We start from the raw sequence: 25,564 nt of genomic DNA, 5'->3' as shown, positions 1-25,564 counted from the left end.
ATATTTTTTTTGGCAACACCACAGAGACACTGATCAGCTGTTCCAGTTTTTGTGGCATTTTGTGTTTGTCATTGTCTCTTAACAATGAGGAGATTTATTCTGTTTTCAGCCCTTGCCCAAGGAAGATAAAGAACCTCCATAATTGTTAGGAGCAGCACTTGCAGCTAAGAATCAATTTCCTCTCGGCTATTTTTTTTAAGGTTACAATACAGACTGTGTCATGTTCATAAAGACATGCACAAACTCTAGTGTCTTTGTTACCTTTCTCCTCATATTTTTTTCTCCTTGTCCATGTTCATTTCTCCTCCTCCAGCTGAGCTCAGAGTCCTTGATATTGTTGGAGGGAAATGTGCAATAAATGCTGTTGCAATGCCTTTAGGGATACTAGCATTTTGGGATATTTTAGAATGGTACAGTGCTACATTTATCTGAACATCCGAGATCTGCAGGTGATCTTTAATTTGAATATCACAAAGAAAAACCACAAAAATGCTATTAAATTTGGATCCTTGTTTACGTTCACCCCTTTAATATTAAATTGCTCAAAAAATGGGGGTAACTGATGTGCATTTGATAGCTTCTAATGATAAAAGATATAAACTACCTCTGTTCCTGCTTCTCATTTTATTTTTCCAAGCCAAGATTAAGTCAAATACTTAAATACAAAACAAACTGTGGTAATTTGGTATTTTTTGCAGTAAAATGTTACTGCAGCACAGAAACATAAACCCTGCAGACTGCAGTTTGCATAGGAAAAAGCACATCTGTCTCTTCATCATGTGCAGCGCTGAGTGACTAGAGTTATTGTTCATGATCAAATATACATCAGAAAATCAGCTTTCGAAGATTTAGAAAAAAAGGTTTATCATCAGTATGTGTGCATTTCTGAACACACATGGTTTTTTTAATAGGTTTCATTTATCGTGTTCACAATATGTTCAGCACATACTCAAACAATCATGAATATAGTTCAAAAATAATGTAAAAGCATGAAAATTTTGGTTATATGGCTTTCTAACAAAGGCTACAGTGATATATACAGTGGTCTCAGTAGTTGGCTCAACAGTACAGTTGCCTGAACAATCAGTATACTAGTCATTTTACATGGAAATGTATTTTTCTTACAGTTTTGTTCACAGCATGAAGTGCAGAGATTATGGTTCTCTTCAAAAATTGTATAATTGAAAATGTTCTCCCTGTTTATAATTGGAAATATCTGAATGAGATCGATTGTGACTCCATGACTTTGTATTTGGTCCTGCTATTTGAGTGTATTTGATGTTTACTCGCAGTAATATATGTGCCAGTGTGGTTTTCTTCTGCGTCCTGTGTGTTTCAGTTGAGCCCAGCTGCACATGTTTTCACTACAAACTGTTTACTCTGTATTTCTTTCCCCTTTTTATTTGGCAGATTTTTAATTTAGAATGTGGAAAAATGTCTGCAGCCAGAGAGTAAATCAAATAATCAGTTCACTTCATTCCCCTATTTTCATTTTTCATATTGGAGGTGATTTTGCCAACACTTCTGGCATGTGTTGGTTAAATAAACACAGAAGAACAATTGAAATGTCAGTATTGTTTTATATTCCAGTCACATATTTAACATTTTAAGGTTAGGTTAAAGGTTTAAGGTTTTTTTACACTGTGGTATAATTTATCTTATTAGCCAGAGATATGATTTTGGGAAACTCTTTGCAAATTACATTAATTTTCTCAGATTGTTGTCACTGTGCGTAATTTGGTTTATTATAACTATTTTGTGATATTAAAGATTTCAAAATAGATTTGGCTGTTTTTGTTTGCTGCCTGCAGGAGCTGCTTTCTTCCGTTCAACCTTGAAAATAACCTTCAAAGATTAAACAAGAAATGAGATTTTTTTTTCTTTTTGTACCAGGCGATTTTGTTTCAAAATTAACATTTATTTTTCTCTCTTTATTTGACAAATTGTTTCCTGAACATGTGTATTTCCTTCATTTTCAGAGGCACAGCAGAACGGTGTAGTTTCTCTGCTTGACAAGCAGGTGTCACCAGATGCTTACTGTTAACCTGTTGTACCCACACTATATGGTTGTACCACTGCCGACATTAAATTGTCATCAGTCGGTGTCAGGCCCATGCAAGGGTGGATTTCATCAGAGAACATGATTTGGTAATAGTTTTCTCAGGAGCAAGATATTGATTAACTTGATTGGCTAAGATAATGTGTATTATTTCCCCTTTGAATCACCCATGCCTTTCGATTAAGATCACAAAGGAAAAACTAGGTAGGTAGGTAACTTTATTTGTATCTTGGTAAATTTGGATAGCAGTAAAAGAGTCACCAGTCTTACACATAAACATTTAACACACATCACAGACACCAAATAAACAGGGTAAATAAAAATAAATGAATTGATTAAAAAATTGCATCTATGCGGTGTCACTACAACTTATGTGAGAGATGGCTGCTGGAACAAAGCTCTTTTTACCATTTTCTTTTACAGTTGTGCGTTGTCATTTAAATTGGAGCTCATTAAAGCCAGATTTCCAAACTATGACACCAGAGAGAAAGATAAAATCGATTCAACAAAATCAAGTAGAATAAAATCATAGTCTTGTCAATATGGAAATACAACTGTTTTCTCAGACGCTTCACAATTTGCCTCAAAGTTCAATTTTGTGTCAATAATCGTCCCAAGGTGTTTGTAAGATTGAACACAGTGACTGACCTTTAATGGATGTGACTTCATGTGTGTTGGCACGTCTTCTGAAATCAATTACCATGTCTTTAGTCTTAGATATGTGCAGTTGAAGGTAGGACTCTTAACACAACCTGACAAAGTTGTCTGTCTCATCTGCATACTTAAGAATGGTCCTTTTTTCATACATGCTCTGATGTAGATTTCTATAGAGGATAAATAAAAGTGGTGAAAGCACTGCATGGGATCAAGTACATGCTTCGAATGCGAATACATGGTTCAGGTGTAGCTGGTTTGTTCTGCGGCTAATCAGGTCAGCCTCAGTGAGAAATGTCATTAAGGTAAGATTATGGTCATTGGTGATCCTTCCCTTTGCCTGTCAGCCTTCCTTCCTCTTCAGCATAATGCTGTTCCTTCACAGGACAGATCTCTATATGTTGCACTCAGCTGTATCATGGTGTACTTGTATGTTCTTTGCTCTTTAACTGTATTCACAGCAGAATAGATGTGCATCAAACCCTGCTCTAATAAAGCTTTGTTCTGAAGAAGTCCACCAAAATATTATGTAATGCTTTACTCAAGCCTACAGTGCATGTTCACAGTACACAGATCTTATATTTTATAGAAAGGAGTGTTAAGTCTCAGTTTGGATATTTTCACTATTATTTATTTATTTTTTATTCCTTATCAGCCTGACTTTTTATAAAAGTAAATGTAGAGTTTAAATGTAGAGGTCTCTTCTTTCTTGGTGATACTGGTACAGATATATGACAGTTAGACATCCACACTGCCATATGGTGTAACTACAAGAAAAGTCCATTAGTACAAAGTGAGAGTATTTGAGAATCTATTCATAGGTTAGTGAACATATACAGTACTGTGCAAACGTTTTAGGCAGGTGTGCAAAAATGCTGTAAACTAAGAATGCAATGGTGATAATACTGTAGAACGTGTGTGTTTGCTTTACTAGAGATTCCTCTGATACCTTTCCATTATTTACATTACTGATTTTGGCTGTGTTTAAAATTCCCTCAAAATTTAATTAGAACATCCCTGACCAGAGACAGACTCAATGTGTGCGTGTGGCCCAAAGCCTTCCTACTATTGGCTGTGCTAAAGCTTGGCCGTTTGGAGTTACTGTAGGCTCGTTTTAGCCTCAGATTAGCCTTATTCACGGCAACACCCCCACCCCCACCCCCACCCCGCCTTCCCCCTCTGTCGCTCAGGTTCAACAGCACTGCCTCTTTTTAACCCCTGCTGCCGCCCACTCATCGCTTTTATTGTCAGGACAGCAAACCGGGGACTTTTAACTCTTTACTCCATTTAACCAACTTGTGTGTGCGTGTGCTTTTCTTTGGTGCATCGGCCAGATGGAGGACTACCATAAACCAGACCAGCAGACAGTGCAGGCGCTCAGGAACATCGCCACCCGGCTCCGGATCAACTCCATCAAGGCGACAACTGCAGCGGGCAGCGGGTAAGAGCAGGGACAGTGAGAAATGACTCTGAGCTGGGGGTTTATGGTGGTAGCACACAACAAAACATGGTCACTGTCCTGCCCACTTACTACACATTTCATGTACGCGTTGAATGTTTGAAGGAGAAATGATAAAAGTAGAAGAGAAATGCGTAGTGAGAGCTGGTCTACTCACTGCTGGCAGCAGACTGCAAGAAAACCAGCAGTATAAAGCTATGGATGGAGCAGAGGGAAACTATCTGCGCCATGCATGATGCCCCCAAACTTCAGCGTTTTCAGTATAGTATACACTGTGCGTAAAATAGCTCTGCTCCAGTTTTTCCAGCTTTGTGTGCAATTTACGCAGCTCTCCAGAGAGGGGAGTTGTTAGATGTGAGGGATCACTGTGTATTTACTTGGGATTTTCGCATCTGGATTTTAGTTTAAGAGCGTGTTAAGGTTCAGAGCGCAATCAGACTTCAAGCATTTAATAAATGGGTAGGTTTGTTTTGCACAACCACTCTTTCACAATAAAATATTCACCGAATCGACTCAGACTCAAACTGCTGAAGCAGGTGCACCAGTGTTCCGCTCTCTCTTAACCCCTTGCGTGCTCAGTGGGTAATGTAACAGCAGAAGCAGAGACCGGATCCGTGCGCGATCCCACGCAGTCAGTGGTGCTGCTCGTGGGGCGACGTGGTGTGTGGAAGCAGCAGAATGGAACCGGGAATCGCACGAAGGCGCTTGTTCCGCGCCTGCATGAGACGTTGCAGCTTTTCACATCAAGTAGATAGAATTAAATAATGCGCCCGGTGTTAAATTTCAAAATAAAAAACGAATTGACATTTTTCGAATGAGAGAAAATAACATAAGGAAATGAAATAATAAAATAAAACAAAATTAAAAAGAAAGTAAATTATACGATACGTGAAACTATATGATACTGTAATTTCTGTGCGCTTTTTTCACCATCAAAGCTGACTAACCCACTTGCCAAAGGCTACACCTGGCGCCATGATCAGTTATGCCTGAGATCTGGATAGGCTAGTTTTTTTTTTTTTAAGTAATTTGAGAAATGCTTCCAGTGAAAGGCTGTATGAATGAGTGGGCTTGAACACACAAGCCTACAAGCACGTCTGTTCCTAGCAAGAATGGGACTGAGACTTAAGTAGCCACATTGATCAAAATATATCATCAAAATAAATTTCAGTTTGAGCTTGCAAACATAAACCACATACAGTAAGGTATGTTGAGTAGATGTGTGCTGTATAGAAAAGGCCTGTTGAAAGCCATAAATAAGCTCAGCTCTTCCTCCTAAAGTCTGTCTGACAGAGAAGAGGAGAGAAAGTGGTGATACAATGAAAAAAATAAAATGACTATGGTTATATATTTTTTTTAAACTGTTCTTAAGATTACTCAAAATTATGAAGAAAATATGGACACCAGTTAATTCTCATATCTGTGATCATGTTTGTGTGTTTTATCATGATTATTGTTATTATCCTTATTCTTATGTTTCATGTTTGTTTTTACTTCATTAAAGTCAGTTCATGTTTCAACAGAAATCTCAATAATTATTCATTCCACACAACGTAATGATTATTCATTATCTTCTACTGGTTTTTGCTTTTGCTTATTTTTTTATTATCTGAACTCATCTTCTATTCCAGGACTGTAAGGAAAATGCTTTTAATGCAGGAGGCCTAATTGAGTGAGGTATTACTGGCATGGAGTTTGAAAATAAAGTGAAGAATAACATGCAAGACATACTAATTCATCATAACCTATTTTGTGTTAAGTTGTCATGACTCTAACGGTTCAGGACGACACACTGAATAATTTCTTTGCACTGTATGTGCATGTGTGCATGTATGAGAGAGAGTCATCCTCCAAATGCATTTACACTATTGTGTGTGTGTGTGTGTGTGTGTGTGTGTAAATGCATTTGGAGTGTGTGTTTGTGTGTTGAGAATGAGAAATACTGTTTATGTCTGGCATGAATTAACCCACTAGATCAGGGGTTTTCAAAGTGTGGGATAGTGGGCCTCCCCTAAGAGAACTCAAAAGCAGCCCCCCCCCCACACACACACACACACTATTATTACTTTTATTACTGTTATTGATGTTGCTTTGTATGTTCCACGCAGGCTTAAAAAAAGGTTTCAAGAATAAATGTCATACACATCTTTATTTTTTTAAACATGTTTGTATGTTCTTGAACATATTTTTGATTTTGAATACATTTAAACATCTTTTTGTAAAAAAAAAAACTTATTCACTTAAAAAAAATAAATTTTAATTCAACTTTTCAACTGATTTTTTTAAAACACATTTTCACTCATCCGACGTTATCCCACATTAACGCTGAAACACTGCACACAACACATTTGCTCTCCTCGATTTTAAGTGGGAACAGTGAGTCTGTGTCTTTGATGCGCTGTAGAAAGGAATAAACGCAGATCATCCTCGACCCGCAGCCGTGACCGGTACTTGCTTTTAATCGTATGTGTATGTATGATGCCTCGGTTGCCCTGGTATTTACAGTACCAAATGTCTGGATGTCTTTCTTCTGGGACTGCAATTCATTAAGCCTCCTATCAAAAAACTCCTGCGGCTTGGTTGTTAAATTGTGGTGCTTAGTTTCAATGTGGCGCCGGAGTTGACATTGTCGCATACTGTCGTTAGCTAGCACCTCTTTGCAAATAACACACTGTGGCAGCGGAGCATCGTCAGGACCAATGCATGAAAAACCAAACCTTAAATAATCAGGGTCATACTTCCTCCGTTTTCTGCTCGCCTCTGTGCCCACTCTCACTTTCACCTGAGGCACTAAAACTCGATCCATTTGCTGTAGTTAGCTAACCAGATGATGCACTTTTTTCCCTTTCTTTTCGCGCCTTCCCTGAAGTCCTCTGGCGCCCCCCTGGGGAGGCGCGCCTCACACTTTGAAAACCGCTGCACTAGATCAAAGTTGACAGTCAGACTCCACTTCTGGCCATCCGTCTCCACTGCATCTGTGTGTACAGTTCTGGACATGCTTATAGGTTTGAGCGGAAGAATCAGGAGGAACTTGAGAGTTTTTTATTTGATTGCCTTGTGTCTAATTCCTCTCTCGCCACCCCTTTGTTGCAGTCATCCCACATCATGTTGCAGCGTGGCAGAGATAATGTCTGTCCTCTTCTTTCATACCATGAAGTACCGACCTGAAGACCCTCGTAACCCCAACAATGACCGCTTCATCCTCTCCAAGGTGAAATACACAACCACACACATCCATTTGGGTGGCAGGTGATGCATGCACAGATGCACCACACAAGAAGCATCTAAAACAACTGAGTTACTAATTATGAGCGGACACATATTCAAAAATATGTGCATGCAGGTGCACATTCATATTCTTTGATTGTAGTGTCACCAATGTCCAAGTAACTCACATTGTTACGACCGAGAGAAATAATGACACAGACAAGGCATTTCTACTTCAACTTGTTTGTACTCTAACCTTTGACCTTTGTACTTCTGCCTCCTCAGGGTCATGCAGCTCCTGTGTTGTATGCCTCGTGGGCAGAGACGGGCTACCTGAAGGAGAACGAGCTCTTCAACCTCCGCAAGGTCGACTCGATCCTGGAAGGACACCCTGTGCCGGTGAGGTGACATTCAAACCTGCAGGAAGTTCTGGATCTGACGGCTCATATATTAAAACATACCAATATATATGAAAATACTTTACTACTTTACCTGTCATTCTGTGTGTTGATTGGGATATTTTACAAGTATTATGTGAAATTAACTTTGACAAGATTTTTATTTAGCATGTAGCTGTCTGTCAAACTCTGTGTGTTTAGAGGTTATTTGGGCTTTGGCCAAACTGTGTGACAGCATCGAAGAATCTTAAAATATTAATATGACATGACCAATCAAATATATGTGTCACTGCATGTAGCCTTACTGAAACTTTCAAACATGCAGCCTTTTAAAAAATGCCTTCAGCCGTTTAGGATCATCTCATTCTTCTTGCTAAGTGAGAATATTTCTCACACTGCACTATAAACACACAACAGAAGTGAGATTTCAAGCACCAAGGGGTTTCAAGGTAAATCTCACTGATTAACAGGATGGTAAAAGAAATTATAAACAAAACTTAGGTTTATGTTGTCCAACCTTTGTGTAATCTTTGGCTTTTTCCCTCCCCCTTTTAGTTTTACCTCCTCAAGACAAAAATATACATATAAACACATGAACACACATACGTAACAGACACACTGTGTACAAACAGGAACTTAGTGACAAAGATGTTCTTGTGTGACAGAGATGGTCCGTCCTCGCTCCTTTCTCCTCTGCTGCACACATTAATGACACAGTGTTCACATGAACCCAGATAGTGAAATACTGCCAGACACAGTCTGGTGCTAATGTCCCAACTGTTCCTGCTTTTTTTCCTGCACATTAAAAAGATAAAAACAATCCATTTTCTGTATTTCATGCTTTCTGTATTTACAAACTACAATATGCAGAATGAGATACATGCTGTGTGTGTGTGTGTGTGTGTGTGTGTGTGTGTGTGTGTGTGTGTGTGCGTGCGCACGTGTGCTTGTGTGTGTGTGTGTGTGTGTGTGTGTGTGTGTGCGCGAACAGAAGCAGCAGTTTGTGGATGTGGCCACTGGATCTCTGGGTCAGGGGCTGGGAGCTGCTTGTGGAATGGCCTACACCGGAAAGTACTTTGACAAGGCCAGGTAACACACACAGAAACACGCTCATCTAAACACACACACACACACATTGTCCTTCAAAAGAAAACAACCTCACACAGAGACTCTCAGACATACATACATGCAGGTGCAAAGCAGCCCAGCCTGCATCTGCACATATTAGGGTAGAAGACATGAAGTTATGCATGATATAATGTAGACATGCTGTCATGTGACATTTCAGCCTGGAGCTTTGGATAAAATCATAACTGACAGGCCTGATTCATTTGTTTCTTCACCAAGGTGAAATTCAAATTCAGAGATTAATTAGATGAATGCAGTTTTCAATTTATTCTGCGGCAGTTTCTTTGATATTCAATCTTCAAGTGGCTTCAAACATATAGTTACATCACAACATATTAACAAGCCTGTAATGCACAGTTTTCAGATGCTATTCAATTTAATGTTAGCTGACTTGAACAGATCAGTCCATGTGTATCCTTTGTTCTAGTGTGATCTAGAAAGAACCACGTGGGTTTTAGTCTGACAATAGACAGATAGAGCTGTGTGGCCTATAATATGACACAAAAACATCTGAGCTGATCCCTGACTTTCAGGAACGTAGCTTGACCCATGTCATTATGGACAGAACAGAAGGAGATGCTCTCAAAGGCAATTTTGGTTTTTGCACACAACAGATGCAGTGAAACAGGCAGCCTGGGAATGCCGTACTTGCAGTCTGAATTGGCTGCCCTTGATCTCTCTCTCTCTCTCTCTCTCTCTCTCTCTGCATTCTGTTCGCACTTTCTTGTTTCTGCTCTAATAATCACACATGCAAGAGCACAGTTGTCTTTGCCTCACCCTTTTCACCTCATCTGCTCTCCAAAAAATGGTAAAAATCCCATGCTGTGCTTATGTTTCATCTTTGCATACATAGTAGATTATACTTAATACACCTTGCATTCGATTGGATATGTTGCATGTGCTTGTGTGTGCCTGCAGAGGAGCGTGTGCATTTCCCCTGCGACGCTCGCAGCAGCTTGTCAAGCTAATTTGCTGTAACATAACAACTCAAGACTCACTCAGAGGGCTGCATCACTGGTTTCATAACATAGTCTGGGGCAAGAACTGCTGAATGGCAACTATATCAACCCCTACTAGAGAGACATACTCACAATCTACACTGCAGAGTGTAGCAGGAAATCCTACAAATAACCAAACAGACCTCCAACGGTTTCTGAGCTTGTGGGTTATTAAAAAACAATACATGAATGAACTCGTCAAGTGCTCTTAACAGCAGTGCTGAGATGAGACTGAATAATTGATACTGTTCATCGTTTCATGCATGTGTGACTCTGGTTCAATAATCTACAGTTGTAAACACGTAAATATGAGATTACTGGATCAAACACAGGCAGAGTTCCTCATGCTTGTTCACGCTTTGCACCGAACCCAGGGGATAATACAACATATCACAGAGGGAAGTGACTGGAAGGGGTTTGTTTGCTTTTGTGTGACAGTGTGGATGGGTTTGGGCTGTTTTCTGTTCTCATCTCACAAAGATAGGATGTAATAGGAGCACGTACACACACACACACACACACATACACACGCACACCTCATTGTGCCATCCGCACTGTCACACAAAAGCAAACAAACCCCTTCCAGTTACTTCCCTGTGTGGTATGTTGTATTATCCCCTGGGTTCAGTGCAAAGCGTGAACGAGCATGAGGAACTCTGCCTGTGTTTATGTAATCTCATATTTACATATTTACAACTGCAGAGTATTGAACCAGAGTCATACAAAGATGAGACGATGAACAGTATCAATTATTCAGTCTCATCTCAGAACTGCTGATAAGAGCATTTGACAAGTTCATTCATATATTTTTTAATAAACGACAAGAACTGCTGTGGTTGTGTTGGATACCCTTATGATCCACATAGAGATGTATAGTAGCAACAATAATAATAATAATAATAATGATAATAATAATAATAATCATTGTAGCAGTGGTTATTGAGCAGGATCATGGGAGAATAGGCGGTCTTAGATTCTGACTCTACAGCTCCAGAGGCAGAAATATCTACAGAAAGTGACAGGAGGAGGAGAGAGATGAGAAAACACAAAACTAAGAGAGAGAGAAGACGTCAATTTATTAACATGCATTAATGGGAAATGACTGCATACAGATGGCGAGGAGGACAGAAGAGCTCTAGGCCTAAAGCAGCATAACTAGTGGATGGTTCAATGCAAGCCAGCCCTAAATATAAGCTCTCTCAAAGAGGACAGCTTGATGCCTGCCTCCTGAACCCAGACTGGGAACCACAGGTTCCACAGGAGAGGAGCCTGATAACTGAAGGCACAGCCTCCTATTCTACTTGTGGAGAATCTAGGACCACAAGTAAGCCTGCTTGTTTCATAATTTTTATTGCATAAAGATATACACAGAGGTAGACAAAGTACATCACTTTATTACTTGAGTCAGAGTATAGGTCCTATACATCCTGGTTTTTTTTTAGAGTTAAAGTACTGGAGTACTTGATTTTAAAAATACTGAAATATTCAAAAGTACATTTTTTATGTCAACTCCTATTGTTACACATTTACAGAACCTAATGACTCTGAAACAACCTATTGACAGACCAACTGACTGACTGTAGAACCTGTAAAATAAAAAGACTGTAGGATATGATACAAAGACTGAAGACATGGACATAAAAACCCAACTGAATCGACAAGTTGTTTTCGTATTTCTGTTTTTTTTAGACAGTGATGAAGTTTGGTCGTGGTAAAACACAGCAAACATTTCAAACTAAATAAACCTTTCTTTATGGTCTCTGGTGAACAATCCTCTGCCCCATCTTTATCTAATATAGTATTCTTAGTTTTTTCTCCTGTCTGTGATGAACACAGTGTATGGTAATTCATAGAAATGTAGTGGAGTTAAAAGTACAATATTTGTCTTTTAAATGTAGTGAGGTAAAAGTCATAAGTTTAAAAGAAAAACTGCTACTCAAGTAAAGTATAGATACTGGAAAAATATACTTAAGTACAGTATTCAAGTAAATGTACTTAGTTATTGTCCACCCCTGGATATGCAAAATGCCATTTCAAAACTACAAAGCCTGCTCTTTCAATATCGTATTTTAACACTTGATAGTAGACTGCAATAAATGATACTATCTTTCAAATCAAGAAAATACATCTTTTGCTGAAATGAGGATCCATGAGTATTTTCTTCTGTATATATCATGATGAGTAGTTTGATAAAAGAAGAGGACACCAATTCAGAAACCAATCTGCTCAGCTCCTGTTTTTTTCCTTCTGTCTCAACTCTCAACCTCTTTCCTCTCAATCTATGCCTCTGTTGAATTCCTCTCTTCTCTTTCTTCTCTTCTTCCTCTCTTTTCTTTCTGTGCCGTGTGTTTTTTTCTTTGCACTCGGGGTTGGAATGCGTGGTGTAATGTGGCGTGTCTCGGCCTATCTTCCAGGTTTAATGAGAATGTGTCTATTTGACTGGAAAGCTGTCAGGAGTCGTTACGCCATGGGAGCAACTAGCAAGGATGATCCGAGCACAGCAGGGTGGTGTGTGTGTGTGTGTGTGTGTGTGTGTGTGTGTGTGTGTGTGTGTGTGTGTGTGTGTGTGTGTGTCAGCTGTCACATCAAGTCTTAGGAGGAATCAGAGTGTGGGAAGATGTGCAAGGGGAAAATAGAACTGATATGGAAAATTACTTCCACTCATCTCTCTCCAATCATATGTCTATGAAAGCTCCACATTTGCTTAAAACCACTGAATCTCTCTCTCTCTGTTTGTAGCTACCGGGTGTTCTGCTTGCTGGGTGATGGAGAGCTATCCGAGGGCTCAGTGTGGGAGGCCATGGCTTTTGCCTCCTACTACCAGCTGGACAACCTGGTGGCCATATTGGACATCAACCGCCTGGGTCAGAGCGACCCAGCTCCGCTGCAGCACCATGTGGAGAAGTACCAGCGACGCTGTGAGGCCTTTGGGTGAGGGGAGTCGGAGGGTTGGTGTTGTGTCCTTTAGTGCTGAAATAATTGAACAATTACATTAGTCAAACTAAAGACAATTAATCAACACCAATTTTCATAATTATTTAATTATTTGTAATTTATTCCGCTTGTTCCAGATTGTAAATGTGTTGCATATCATTATGAATTGAATACTTTACAGTTTTGTCAGACAAAACAAGCAATGTGAAGACATTGCCAGGGTCTCAAGGAAATTGTGGTGGGATTGGTCACTATTTGTTGTTTCTAAACAATAAATCAGTTTGTCAAAAAATATTTTTTGTTTTTTGTCAGGATGACACTTTGTGAGATACAGTTTACAAAGTAATATATAATTATCATGATATTTTTTTCATACCACTTTGTGACAATGTTGTGCTACTTTGGGCTGGTGTCAAATCAAGCCTGCTGCATGTCATTCCTGCAACACATGCAGAGCATTCATATGAGGTAAAACACTGCAACACTATTAAATACTACAGTATCACCATAGGTGGGTATGTGATGGCTTTAAAAAATTCATTAAAGAGGCCAATGTTCACAGCAACCTGCCTCAAGGACTGCATTTAAAGTTTGATCTCCTGTTTTGCAGCTGGCACGCCATCATTGTGGATGGCCACAGTGTGGAGGAGTTGTGTAAGGTGCTGAGTCAGCCCCACCATCAGCCACTTGCCATTATCGCTAAGACCATCAAGGGAAAAGGCATCCCAGGTACAAAAATTAGTTACATGATGGTTAATTATCAGTACAGTGTTATCCTGTCATGAGGTGAATTGTGAAGTGAAGTACTGACATGCTGTGTATCCGTTCCTAAATACAAAAGTGCAGTAATTCTGCTGTTTTATGTCTAGATGTCTCTCTTTCAGATTTGGATATCAAACTCTCAGTGACATAACCTATTTCAAGAAGAATCATTCAAAGCAATCATAACGCACAGCAGGTTTCGTAACGCAACACTGGGTGTGTACTGCTCCAAAAACCTGTTGCTAAATGATGACTAGGGAAAATTGTGACACCTGATTGGCAATAATAGTTCTGTCAGAAGTTTTCTTATCTGCCCTGGGAACCCGCCATCAGTGCAGAGAGGCACTAACTCACTGTAATCCTGGCAGCGCTTCAGGGCTTGAGCTGCTGAGGCTCAGTAATCCTTCAGAATGTGTAGGATACACTCACAGCATCAGCCCATTGTGCTGGAGTTGTGATAAGACTAAGCGGGAGTGTGTGTGACCACATGTTTATGTGTGTGCATATAAGAGGAGAATATCTTTGACTGCATAAGATTGTGTGTGGCCTCCTGACTCTGACCTTTGACTTTTGAAGTAGCCTTTTGTGACCCACTGATGTGGAAGACTGTTGTGATTGTGGCAGCTGACCATGGTTTATTTTAATGTATGTTGGCATGTGCATACACATGAATGAGGAAGAAGTGCGTGTGCGTACCAAGAGGAATTGGGTTTATAGTGTATATATATGTACTTCTTATTTTCACCTGAATATCATTCATAACACACATTCACACAGGTCATCTCTGGAAGCCGCAGTAAGAAACCAGTCTTCAGGATTATGCTTCATCAATTTAATTTTACAAAATCTGCTGCTGTTAATAAATTTTAGACTTTTCACACTATAATCATTTCTTAAAGTCATATGTACTGTGTGTGTGTGTGTGTGTGTGTGTGTGTGTGTGTGTGTGTGTGTGTGTGTGTGTGCACGTGTGTGCACGCGCACGCATGTATGTCTCTCAGTGGCTGAGGATAAGATGGGCTGGCACGGTAAACCTCTGCCCAAAGACATGGCTGAGAGTGTAATAAAGGAGCTGCAGAGCCGCATCATCAGCTGCAATAAGCGCCTCTATCCTGCTCTGCCCAGTGAGGACACATCACCTGTCAGCCTCCGCAACATCCGCATGCCAAGTGCACCCAGCTACAAACCTGGAGACAAGGTATGATCAGAGGTGGCAGACACACTCAGTGGCACAATGTTTCTGACAGATTACCACAAAGCTTCAGCCAAGATGGGAGATAATAATCTGTGTGTTTAATAGTAGTAATTAACTGATTGGTTGCCTGTTGTCCCTGTTTAAGCAGATTGCTACAAGGAAGGCGTACGGCATGGCTTTGGCCAAGCTTGGTCGTTACAATGAGCATGTGGTGGCTCTGGATGGAGACACCAAGAACTCCACCTTCTCCGAACTCTTTAAAAACGAACACCCCAACCGCTACGTGGAGTGTTACATCGCAGAGCAGAACATGGTAAGATACAGAGGTTGTGCTTTTGGGCCAGAGCCCAAACTGAGACGAAATATATGGAATTCAAGTGTTTCTAAAACAACAGACATTATAATTACTATACCTGACAGTGAGGTTCAGTGAAGTAACAGCTGTCCAGCTGAGATTCCTTCTGTAAGTAATTATTTCTTATTTATCCATCTGAATGAAGAAGATTCCTAAGTTGCTACATGTGTACAGACTGTTTAGTCCAAGAAAAAGCTAGTCTTAGTGAGGACAGATGTTACAGTCTGTCAACATGAAGTACAGCAGAGAGGCTATTAAATCTTAAATTTAAATTTGATTATTTCATTTTGGCAACATGTAAAATATCAAATTCATCGTATCTCATAAATATTAACAGTTTTGCAATAAGTCTGTGTCTGTTGTGCCACAGTTTACCTACTACTAGTTATTGCAGTTGTGAGTGTTATAGCTGTCACATCATCCCTTGAGTAGTATTAACACTCAAGGAACACTAGAACACTGGAACACTGGATAACTCTTATAGTGTTACACAAAGTGCAGCTGAGGCTGAGGAGAAGGTGATTGGTTTCGAGTTGTCAAAACTCCAGCAACACTTGTAGGATAAAGAACAATTGGCCACAAGCTGAAACGCTTTGGTCTGACAATAAGAGTTGCTTTCTATAGTTGTAACTGCCTCAGACATTTGCCCTTTTGTTAAATGATAACAATTAATCCTCAGGGGGACATGAATGTGTCCAACAAATTCTATGGTAGTTCATTCAATAGTTGTCAAGACAACATGTATGTCTGTACAAGGATTTGTGCCAATCCATCAAATAGTGGTGGACAGACCAACATTGTCGTCATTCTACTATTGTATCAAACATGTCAGTAAACTGTTCTTTGAGCTTTGTTAAAAAGATGAGGTTCAAATGTCCATTACAGTGATAGATTAATAACATGTTGTCCACATTTGCATTAGGGAGAGCAATAATATAAGTACACGTACATTTTCATCACTAACAGCTAATAATAGCAGCGCTGCTGCCACTTGTCACTGTCTAGCTAGAGAGACATATTAAAAACAACTGCGGTTTCTTCTGTGCATGAACAAAAATCTGCTGAAGGTTCCTACAAAGATAGCTCATGTTTTCCCCCATCCCACCTTACTTGCTTTGCTTTGTCTCTCTTTCTCTTTCTATCTCTTTCATCTCTCCTGCAGGTGAGTGTGGCGATAGGTTGTGCCGTGCGGGACCGTAATGTGGTGTTTGCCAGCACCTTTGCCACGTTCTTCACTCGGGCCTACGACCAGCTGCGCATGGCTGCCATCTCTGAGAGCAACATTAACCTCTGCGGCTCCCACTGTGGAGTCTCTATTGGTCAGTGTATTCAAAAGATTTGCTCTTCAATATTAAACCAACCACCACCTCAGTGACCTTTGACCCATAGATGGAAGTTGCTTCATCCATTATGACCTTCAATGTGACTCTCATAACACATTTTTCTTAAATTAAATTTAGTGCATTACTGCGTAGGGATTGCTTCAGTCCTCTGAAGGATATAAAAGTCAAACTGATAATATTTTAGAAATGAGTAGCTCTGTCAGAGTAAATCCAAAATGTGCACAGTGCATGTTGAATGACAGTCAACCCAAGTTGACCTTTAAAACAAGCTAGAAGATATTTCATTCTTTGTTTTTCATCACGTTTTGGCTTCTTTAATGTCACTGCAGTGGGTTGTACCTCTCCTCAGTGTATTTTGGTTTTAATTTCCCTGAATCCTAAACTTATTTTCCCCATCTTCTCACCTCCTCTGTTACTTTTGTCCATCTTCCTCTTCTGATGTCAGCACTTCTCCCCTCCTCCCTCCTACTCTCTCTGTGTGTCGTGGACAACAGAATGGCCTGGTTCTCTTTCACCTCCTTCTCCTTCTCCTCCTTTTCCTCCTCCCCTCTCTCTTTCTCCTCCAACTCCTCAGGTATATTGCATGCCCACTTTTGTATACTGAATGCATGCCAGTCTACTTGAATTTATGTACCAACCTATAGTAAACATGTGCGTGTGACTGTAACTGACTTTTGTCTGTTTGCTGCTGTATATACGTATGCTGTGTATATTTAGGTGAAGATGGGCCCTCTCAGATGGGTCTGGAGGATCTGGCAATATTCAGAGCCATTCCCACTGCAACCATCTTCTACCCAAGTGATGGTGTCTCCACTGAGAAAGCCGTGGAACTCGCTGCCAACACAAAGGTACTCATAGTCACCTGTGGTAAGAAATAGGGAAAAAAAGGAAAATATTAAAAGTAGAGGCACATGTAGATTATTTCTGATTGGTTCCAGGGTTTGTGTTTTATCCGAACAAGTCGCCCAGAGAACAACATCATCTACAACTGCAATGAAGATTTCCATGTTGGACAGGCTAAGGTTTGTGTCAGCTTTTTACTACCTCCATCCAATTCTGCTGTATAATCTGAATAAAATCTATGTTTTTTACAAACATTTTTTCTGCTCTTTAAACTTTTATTTTCTGTTTTTATCCCTCATGATCATTACCACAACACAATTAGACTATGTGAATGTTTCCTTATGTACAGTATATCCACATATGTCCACACACAAATCTATCTCCCCTTCCCACTCAGGTTGTGTATAAAACCAATGATGATCATGTGACTGTGGTTGGAGCAGGAGTGACCCTTCACGAGGCTTTGGCTGCTGCTGAACAACTGAAGAAAGGTACAGACAGACAGACAGACAGATAGATACTTTATTTATCCCCTAGGGGAAATTCATGTGTCCATTAGCTCATTGTTGATAATAATAATAATAATAAAAACAATGACCTGAGCCTCCTGAGGAAAAAGAGCCGGCTCTGCCCCCTCCAGTAGATAGCATCTGTGTTCAGGGACCAGTCCAGTTTACTGTCCAGGTGCACACCTAAGTATTTATAAGTGTGTGCCACCTCAATGTCCTTCCCTCGAATGTTGACTGGCTGAAGGGTGGGCCGAAACCTCCGAAAGTCCATGACCATCTCCTTGGTCTTGGAGGTGTTCAGAAGGAGGCAGTTCTTGTTGCTCCCTTCACTGAAGGCCATTGTTGTATTTAAAGTCGGCAATAGCCCTAGTGCTGCTCATCACTGTCCCTGAATCACAGTTACCCAGCCTGACGTGCTGTGGTTGTCTTATCAGGTAATCCACATTCCAGGACGTGAAGCAGGGATCCACCCCCATGCCTTCCAGCTTGTCTTTCAGAATGGGGGGTTGGATGGTGTTAAATGCACTTGAGAAATCAAAGAACATAATCCTCATGTAACCATCTGGCTCATCCAAATAAGAATGGGCCCTGTGGAGCACGTAAAGGACGGCATCATCCACTCCAATATGTTCTTTGTAGGTGAACTGTAGGGGGTCAAGTGCATGTTCAACCTGTGGCTTCAGAAGGTGGATAAGCAGCCGCTCCAGGGTCTTCATGATGTGTGATGTGAGGGCCACCGGTCTGTAGTCATTTATCTCAGCAGATCGTCCTACTTTAGGTACTGGAACAAGACATGATTCACTGGCGTCCAGTTCCTGAATGAGCGGGTGGTCACAGCCTGCCTCAGTACACAGGGTTTGTAGGAAGGCTGAAGAAAAACCAGATTATGGCAGTGTAGGCCTCCTTGACATTTTCATACAACAGATCAAGTGTCTTATTTTCCCTTGTGGGACAGTCAACATACTGAGTGAAGCCAGACAGGTGAGAGGTGAGAGTGACATGGATAAAATCCCCCGATATTACAATGAATGCATCAGGGTGCCAGTCCTCCACCTTTATTCTTACCACTTGCTCTGGCATCTCTGTCCGCTCGTATTGCAGTGAAGCCGGGTAAATCCACACAACAGTTGGGAGTGTTGTTGTTTAACCAGGTCTCCGTGAAAGCACATGAGAGTACACCCACGATATGCTCGCTGGTTCTTCACAAGTGCCTCCAGTTCATCACACTTGTTAGCCAGGTATTTGAAATTTCGCATGAGGATCAATGGTAGAAAAGGCTTATATCTCCATCTCCTATCCTTTAGCTTAGCCCCGGTTCTGCATCCACAGAACGGCTTCTTCAGCTCAGCTGGTATGGGATGTTTAACTCCGTATCTGGTACACTTTAAAGCCAGGAGTTCTTCCTTTGTGTACATTATTTTCTCCATCGCCAGGCGAAACAACGACGTAGAATAAAAAACATCAATCGACAAAAATATACTAATATATACGAATATTTTGCAAAAAACTACAAACCTTGCAGGCTTGTTGTCAGCGCATCATTTGAATAATGTATGCCATCTGCAATGCATATCTGGTAAACTTTAAAGCCAGAGTTCTTCCTTTGTGTATATTATTTTCTCTATCGTCAGAATGTTGGGTCTGAGCTCTGCCTCATGAGCTGGACACCATAAATGTGGGATCCTCGGTTGTCTATTAATTTATTGGCTATCATAAATTAAGAAAATATAATATTAAAAATATTAAAATCAAAAAATAACTTTAAAATGAATTAAAGTCATCGGGTGCACCAGCCTAAACCAATATTGTTTCAGTCTCAAATTATTACTATTAATCTGGAACTCTTAATAATTACCTTAATAACTATAACCAAATTACCATATCAACAGTTAGTTAAATTGAAGGATTGGAATTCTACTAAATAGAGGTTGGCAATATTCACACTTGTGCAACATTAAACACACCAGTGGTTATACTTAAAGACATTTATTTACAATGGACAGAGTAAAAACACAATGTCTAATCTAGTATATCCGTGTGTGTGTGTGTGTGTGCGCGCGTAGGGACACAGACAAAGGCAAGATGGCCGATTCAAAGTGGTCACTGTGACCACATAACCTGAACAAAGAAGACTACACAAGATGGCGGTAAACAAAGAAACTACTCAAAATGGCCGCTGAGACCACCTGGTGTGTGAGAGGGAAGGTGTGAGTTTCTTTGTTAGCCTAGCTCATGTAATACCAGGTACCAGGTTAGAGGGAGTTAGCTGCAAGCAGATTCTACAACTGAGACGTACTACAGGTGTGTGTGTGAACATACAAGTACTCAATGAAATGTAGGACTGACCTCATCCTAAGCAAACATTTCAAAAACGAGAAATTAATCAACATGTACATTAACAAAGTTAAGCCTTCTGCTTCTTAGCTGTGCTGTGCTGTGCTAGGAGAGGTTAGGCCCAGTCAGTTAACATTACCCAGTCCTTTGAGCAAAACAAAGAGGTCCTTTCCAGTGTTGTTGTAAAGTCCAGTGAGTTGGGAGGCTTCCTGGTGGAGTAAAGTCCTGTCTGGCTGTGTTGCTTCCGCTGTTATCTCTTTTTTTCTCCTCACAGAGTTAGCTGTTTCACACTAACTCTGCTGTGACTCCTGTTGCTTGGAAAATCAGCTGGCTGACATTGTGTTTTACCTGCTGATTATGATGAGAACTTAGTTTACTCTCAGTTAATCAGAAGCAGGTCACTGTTGTTGATGAGAAGAGTGTTTGCAGGCTGCTGTGAGCAGGCCAGCGAGAGAGCTGGTTTCTCAGGTAGCAGGGCTGACCTGGGCTGGGGCCTTGTTGCCCTTTGAAGAGCCGAGAGGGGAGAGCAGGAGCTGATGTCCAGAACAATCCATGAAGAGAAGAAAGGGGAAGAGATAATGAACAGAGAAGGAGATCTGGTTTTGTTTGGTGACACCCTGGGGGGTCACATGTCACACGCTGACCAGCACTGGCTGGTCAGTGAGGTCCTTGGGGGAGTGTCGTCCCCAGGTGTGAACAGTGAGGAACTATCTGAGTTCCTTTGTCTGTGGAGCAAAGAAACATCTGGTCTCTTGAATCCCAACAAAACGAAACGACGAAATAGAATAAAAAACATCAATTGACAAAAAAATATATACTATATATATATATATACGGACTTGCTGCCACTTGTTGCAAGCGCATCATTTGAGAGACAGAGCAAGAAAGAAAATGAAACCAACTCACATCAGTATGCAAACATATTGTGCTTTATGGTCTCCGTCTATAATTTGAAGAATATAGTCTTTCATAACATGCATCCTCCACCTCACTCTCGCCTCCCTCAGAGAAAATCAACATCCGTGTGATCGACCCTTTCACCATCAAACCCCTGGACTCCAAGACCATCAGTGACAATGCCAGGGCAACCAGAGGACGCATCATCACAGTGGAGGACCACTACTATGAAGGTGAGGAGTCTGACAACACTGCAAAGATCGAAAAATACTTCCTAAACAAAACAATTTGGTGGCACAATAAATATCTTTAAATGTCCTAAACTTGAGGGTGAATTTCAGCCTACAGTACCCATGGTTCAACTCTGACCTATAAACTTTGTCCTTAACTTCTGCCTGTCTTCACTACTGACTCTCCATTAAAGCAAATAATACAGTATGCTGTATTCAGAATTGAAACTTCAAATAGTTTTTTAAACCTGATTTGAGAAAACAGTGAGGCTCTGGCATTGTGAATTTTATAAGAGGTGGTTCTCAATCAAATTAATATCAAAAGATGGGAAAGAAGTGTGGTGATGACATGGTGTAGCACAAGATCATGGGGGGAGTTGTCTTCATCACCAATGTCGTCAGTTCAGTCAGTAGATGTCTCCTCCTTACCTAAACAAACAAACCCAGTGATTTAATCTGATAAAAACACAACAAAAATATTTCTCTCGTTCTGATTGGTGATGACACAGGACGTCTCTAAGGGACTGTGAGCCGAGCTGCTCAATTGCTCAATTTGTTGCTCTGATAAATAAACATTCAGACGTCCAACAACTAAAATCTTTCATCTAGATAAAATATATAGTTTAAAATGATCAAGATCTAAAAAGTCCATTTTGACCGCTTCTGGCAGGCAACCACAACAGTGACACATGTGTAAAGGGATATTACACCATGACATGGACCATTACCTTGAATAGAACTACCGGCTTCTCTAGGTTTGGAAATTGCTGGAAACATTTGTGACAATGTCACTACCCTACTCAAAAAAATATATAACATCTGTATAGTCTACTTTAAACATTATAATGCTGAAAAGTTACAGATTATGTTAAAAATTATGATTTGATTTTGATTTGATATACTAAATATCTATCTATCATAAAATGAAATGAAATGCATGAAAATTAACAAGGTAATTTCAAATCCCAAGAAGTGTCTGGATTCAGAATGTTGCTGCATGATACCAATTGTATGTCATCTACACTGAAGTTATGTATTAATTTAAATACATTTTTCAACAGATCCAAATAATATAAAGCAACATAAAGTCCCACTGTACTACATAAACTAAATTTGATGATCATATACAATTAAACTCAAGGAGAATTGCGTTTAATTGTAACCATCAGGCATAAAGATTAATATGCAGATGCTTGTGTGTTTATGCTGCCTGTGTGTCAGGTCATGAATGAACAAAGGGCAAAGGTCCACCTGCAGACAGACTGAGTGAGCCAGAGAGATGAAGAGAGAGGGTGGGAGAAACAAGACTGAAGTACAGTTTAGGGATGCTGTACATTGCAGAGAACTGGGCTGAACATTGTGGGTGTGAAGAGAGACATGGAGGATACAGAAGAAGTGAAATAGATTAAAAAAACAGTATATGGAAGAGGGAGGGAAGAGGAGGAGCTGGGAGAGCCTGTCAAGGTTTCTTAATTTTAGCTCTTGCCTTTAGGCCTTCGCTGACCCACATACAGTACCAGCATGACAGAAATGAGAGTCCAAACCTCTCCTCATCTCTTCTTATGTGTTTGTGTTGTATTTTTGTTGTCATATATATGTAGTGGCTTTATCTGTCCTGTGAGATTACATCCGTCTGTTTGCCATGATAGAGCAAAACAAAAAAGAGAGAAGGCACTGTTGTGTTAATGCCTTAGCACCCCTGCCTACACACACATGCAAATGCACACCTATATATTCACATGATAATGATTCATCAGTAGCTTTGTAGGAGATGGAGTATGTGCATGTGTGTGGAAATGTAAGCTGTGCAGCAGGTTATGTTCAAAAGAACTGATGAATACGTGTAAAAGCACAGCCTACTGACCAATCAATTCTCTTGGAAAATTACATCACATATGCGCAGAGGATCCCGTGGACCTCAATAAGAATACATGTAAGCAACACATTAATTTAATGGAACACACAAATGTCATTATACCTCAGATCAACTCTTGCCCAAATGATGGGGCACTCATGTTATAACCATATTAAATTGCACATTCACAGTCTGTGATTTTTGCCAGCTGTCAATCCTGCATTTGTGCTGTTGTTAGTTCTTAGTAAAAATATATCCTGGTATGTTGAACTTGCTTCATAGTACAGACCTCAGGAGTTGAGCTGTCAAAATCTCCTGGAAGCTTTAAGTGAGTTTAACGCTAACATCATCAGCAGCTTTTAATCATTGTTAACATTATGTAGTTGAGGTTATACTCTCTTGTCAGTAGTAGGTACACTTTTAAGTGAGAATATAGACAGAAAACCACAGTGCCATTTTTCATCTTTTAAAAAGACTAAAACCATCTTTCTATGAGAAATTACACCAGTGACAGCTACTGCAAAGCAGGTGTATGTGGTGCATAACTTTGGCTTCCCATGAAGTAAATATTACTGTACTGCTGTACTAATATTCCCAGTGCAGTGTTTTACTAGTTAAAGAGCAACTTAATGCACCCTAAAAATCTGTGTTCTTACCCTGTACTTCAGAGTGTGTCAGTACACAGTAACATCACTGTTTGGTTCAACCACAGAGGTAGTGAAATGCTGCTTTACAGCTTAGTGCCAGCAATGTATGACACAAGACGTAAGCTGTTTGAGAGCTTTTAAACACTGCTGCTAATTTCTTTCTTCGCAGATATTTACAAAGCATATTTTCCAAGGAGTTTATCTTCTTTAAACTTTCTCCAGAGCCAACTTCTATACTCTTGATACTTTGATCAGTAGTAAGTAGCTATTTCATTTGTGTCAAGTGTCTTTTTCCAAAATGAACAGACCCCAAACTCATATAGGGAGACTATAATATGCAATCATGAAACAGTGCATTTCTCTTTCTGTTTCTCTCCTACGCACACCAGTTGCCAACTAGTAGATCAACCAAGGGGTGGGAAAAATGTAGGAGGGAAGGAAAAAGAACAAGTAATAACTTTCTCTTTTCCTCATTCCTCAGCTTTCATGTTCACTCAATCAGAAATGTTTGAGTGACAGTTTGGAGTGAAAAGTCAAAAAAAAAAAGAGAGGGGGAGGGAAAGGAAAGGAGAGAAGAGAGTCTTAATGGGTGGAAGTCAGACAGAAGAGAAGTGAGAAAGTCAAGGGAGAGCAGCGTCAGACCTGTCATTCCACATCACATCATTGCAGAGCCTAATCATCCATGGTGTGACAGATTTAATATGACAGAAGGGTGGAAATCAATAGAAGGAGAGTTGGGAGATTAAAGGAAAAATGAGAGATTTCAATCAGAATATCAGGAAAAATTCTTGAAAAAAGATTTCGTGTGTCTGTCTGATTTTGGTGAATCCTTGAAGCAACAGTTGTGAATGCTCTATTCTGATTCCCCAGGTGGTCTAGGTGAGGCAGTGTGCTCTGCGGTAGTGAACGAGACTGGCTTCACCGTCCACCGCCTGGCAGTTTCTCAGGTACCACGCAGCGGTAAGCCCCAGGAGCTGCTCCGAATCTTTGGCATTGACCGTGATGCCATCGCTCAGGCTGTGCGTAAGGTGCTCAGCAGCTCCGCCAACGCCAAGTAAGAACACTGCAGCAGGGGCAGCAGTGGCAACAACATGTTAAAGGACTCCATGGTAAACTGGTGATTACCATTGAGGCACCAAACATACAAATAAACCAACACAGAAGGAGGGAAAGCACTTCTGGCCTACTCACGCTCTCCTCCCCAGAAAACAATCTAAAGCATTTGGTTGAAAAATAAAAAATATACCATCGTTTTTCTCTTTAACTTTCATCGATGTGATTTGACAACTCCACCCCAGATTTTTGCCCTATAAGTTTGTGGGTTCAGTAAACACACCTCTGTCCCTTGTCACACACACACACACACACACACAAACACACACACACACACACACACAAACACACACACACACACACACACACACACACACACACACACACACACACACACACACACACAAACACACACCTCCACCCTCTAACTTTTCCTACCTCCTGCTGTTGTGTAAAAGCAGTGAACGTGGTTTGGAGTAAAGTGAAGTCTTTTTATAATTTCTGTGGAACCCCTCTCACTTCTTCAGCGCAGCTTTCTGAACGTCTGTGCTCAGTACAACTTTGTAAATCCCACCCCAGTAGAGCCAGCAGGTTGTGGAGGAACTCTGGTTTGGTCTGTTTGAGAACTGATTGTTTTTAACATTTTTAACACTGACTTGGATGGGACTGCTTCACACCAATAAAGGGATGGTTTCTTCACAAAA

The 25,564-nt window shown here is 40.4% G+C and overlaps 1 protein-coding gene across 1 annotated transcript; it reads left to right on the top strand.

Moving 5' to 3' along the window:
* The first annotated feature begins 3,904 nt into the window (after window positions 1-3,904).
* LOC111670578 (transketolase-like) lies at window positions 3,905-25,564 on the top strand. Its single transcript, XM_023427344.2, has 14 exons — window positions 3,905-4,154; window positions 7,266-7,383; window positions 7,665-7,778; window positions 8,769-8,866; window positions 12,643-12,834; window positions 13,448-13,566; window positions 14,601-14,797; window positions 14,943-15,107; window positions 16,312-16,468; window positions 17,210-17,340; window positions 17,431-17,514; window positions 17,733-17,826; window positions 21,186-21,308; window positions 24,678-25,564. Exons 1-14 carry the CDS (start codon window positions 4,048-4,050, stop codon window positions 24,863-24,865), a joined length of 1,887 nt encoding a protein of 628 aa, XP_023283112.1. The 5' UTR covers window positions 3,905-4,047; the 3' UTR covers window positions 24,866-25,564.

This window comes from Seriola lalandi, unplaced genomic scaffold (genome assembly GCF_002814215.2).
Source record: "Seriola lalandi dorsalis isolate HSWRI2012SDOR001 ecotype SW California unplaced genomic scaffold, Sedor1 jcf7180002054861, whole genome shotgun sequence".
NCBI classification, from domain to species: Eukaryota; Metazoa; Chordata; class Actinopteri; order Carangiformes; family Carangidae; genus Seriola; species Seriola lalandi.
The sequence above is the reverse complement of the archived record's forward strand: the minus strand, read 5'-3'. Positions and strand labels throughout refer to the sequence as shown.

Coding starts and splice junctions, on each gene's coding strand:
- LOC111670578 (XM_023427344.2), top strand. CDS start 4,048: ATGGAGGACTACCATAAACCAGACCAGCAGACAGTGCAGGCGCTCAGG. Junction 12,835..13,447: donor CGACGCTGTGAGGCCTTTGG/GTGAGGGGAGTC, acceptor CCTGTTTTGCAG/CTGGCACGCCATCATTGTGG. Junction 21,309..24,677: donor GGAGGACCACTACTATGAAG/GTGAGGAGTCTG, acceptor CTGATTCCCCAG/GTGGTCTAGGTGAGGCAGTG.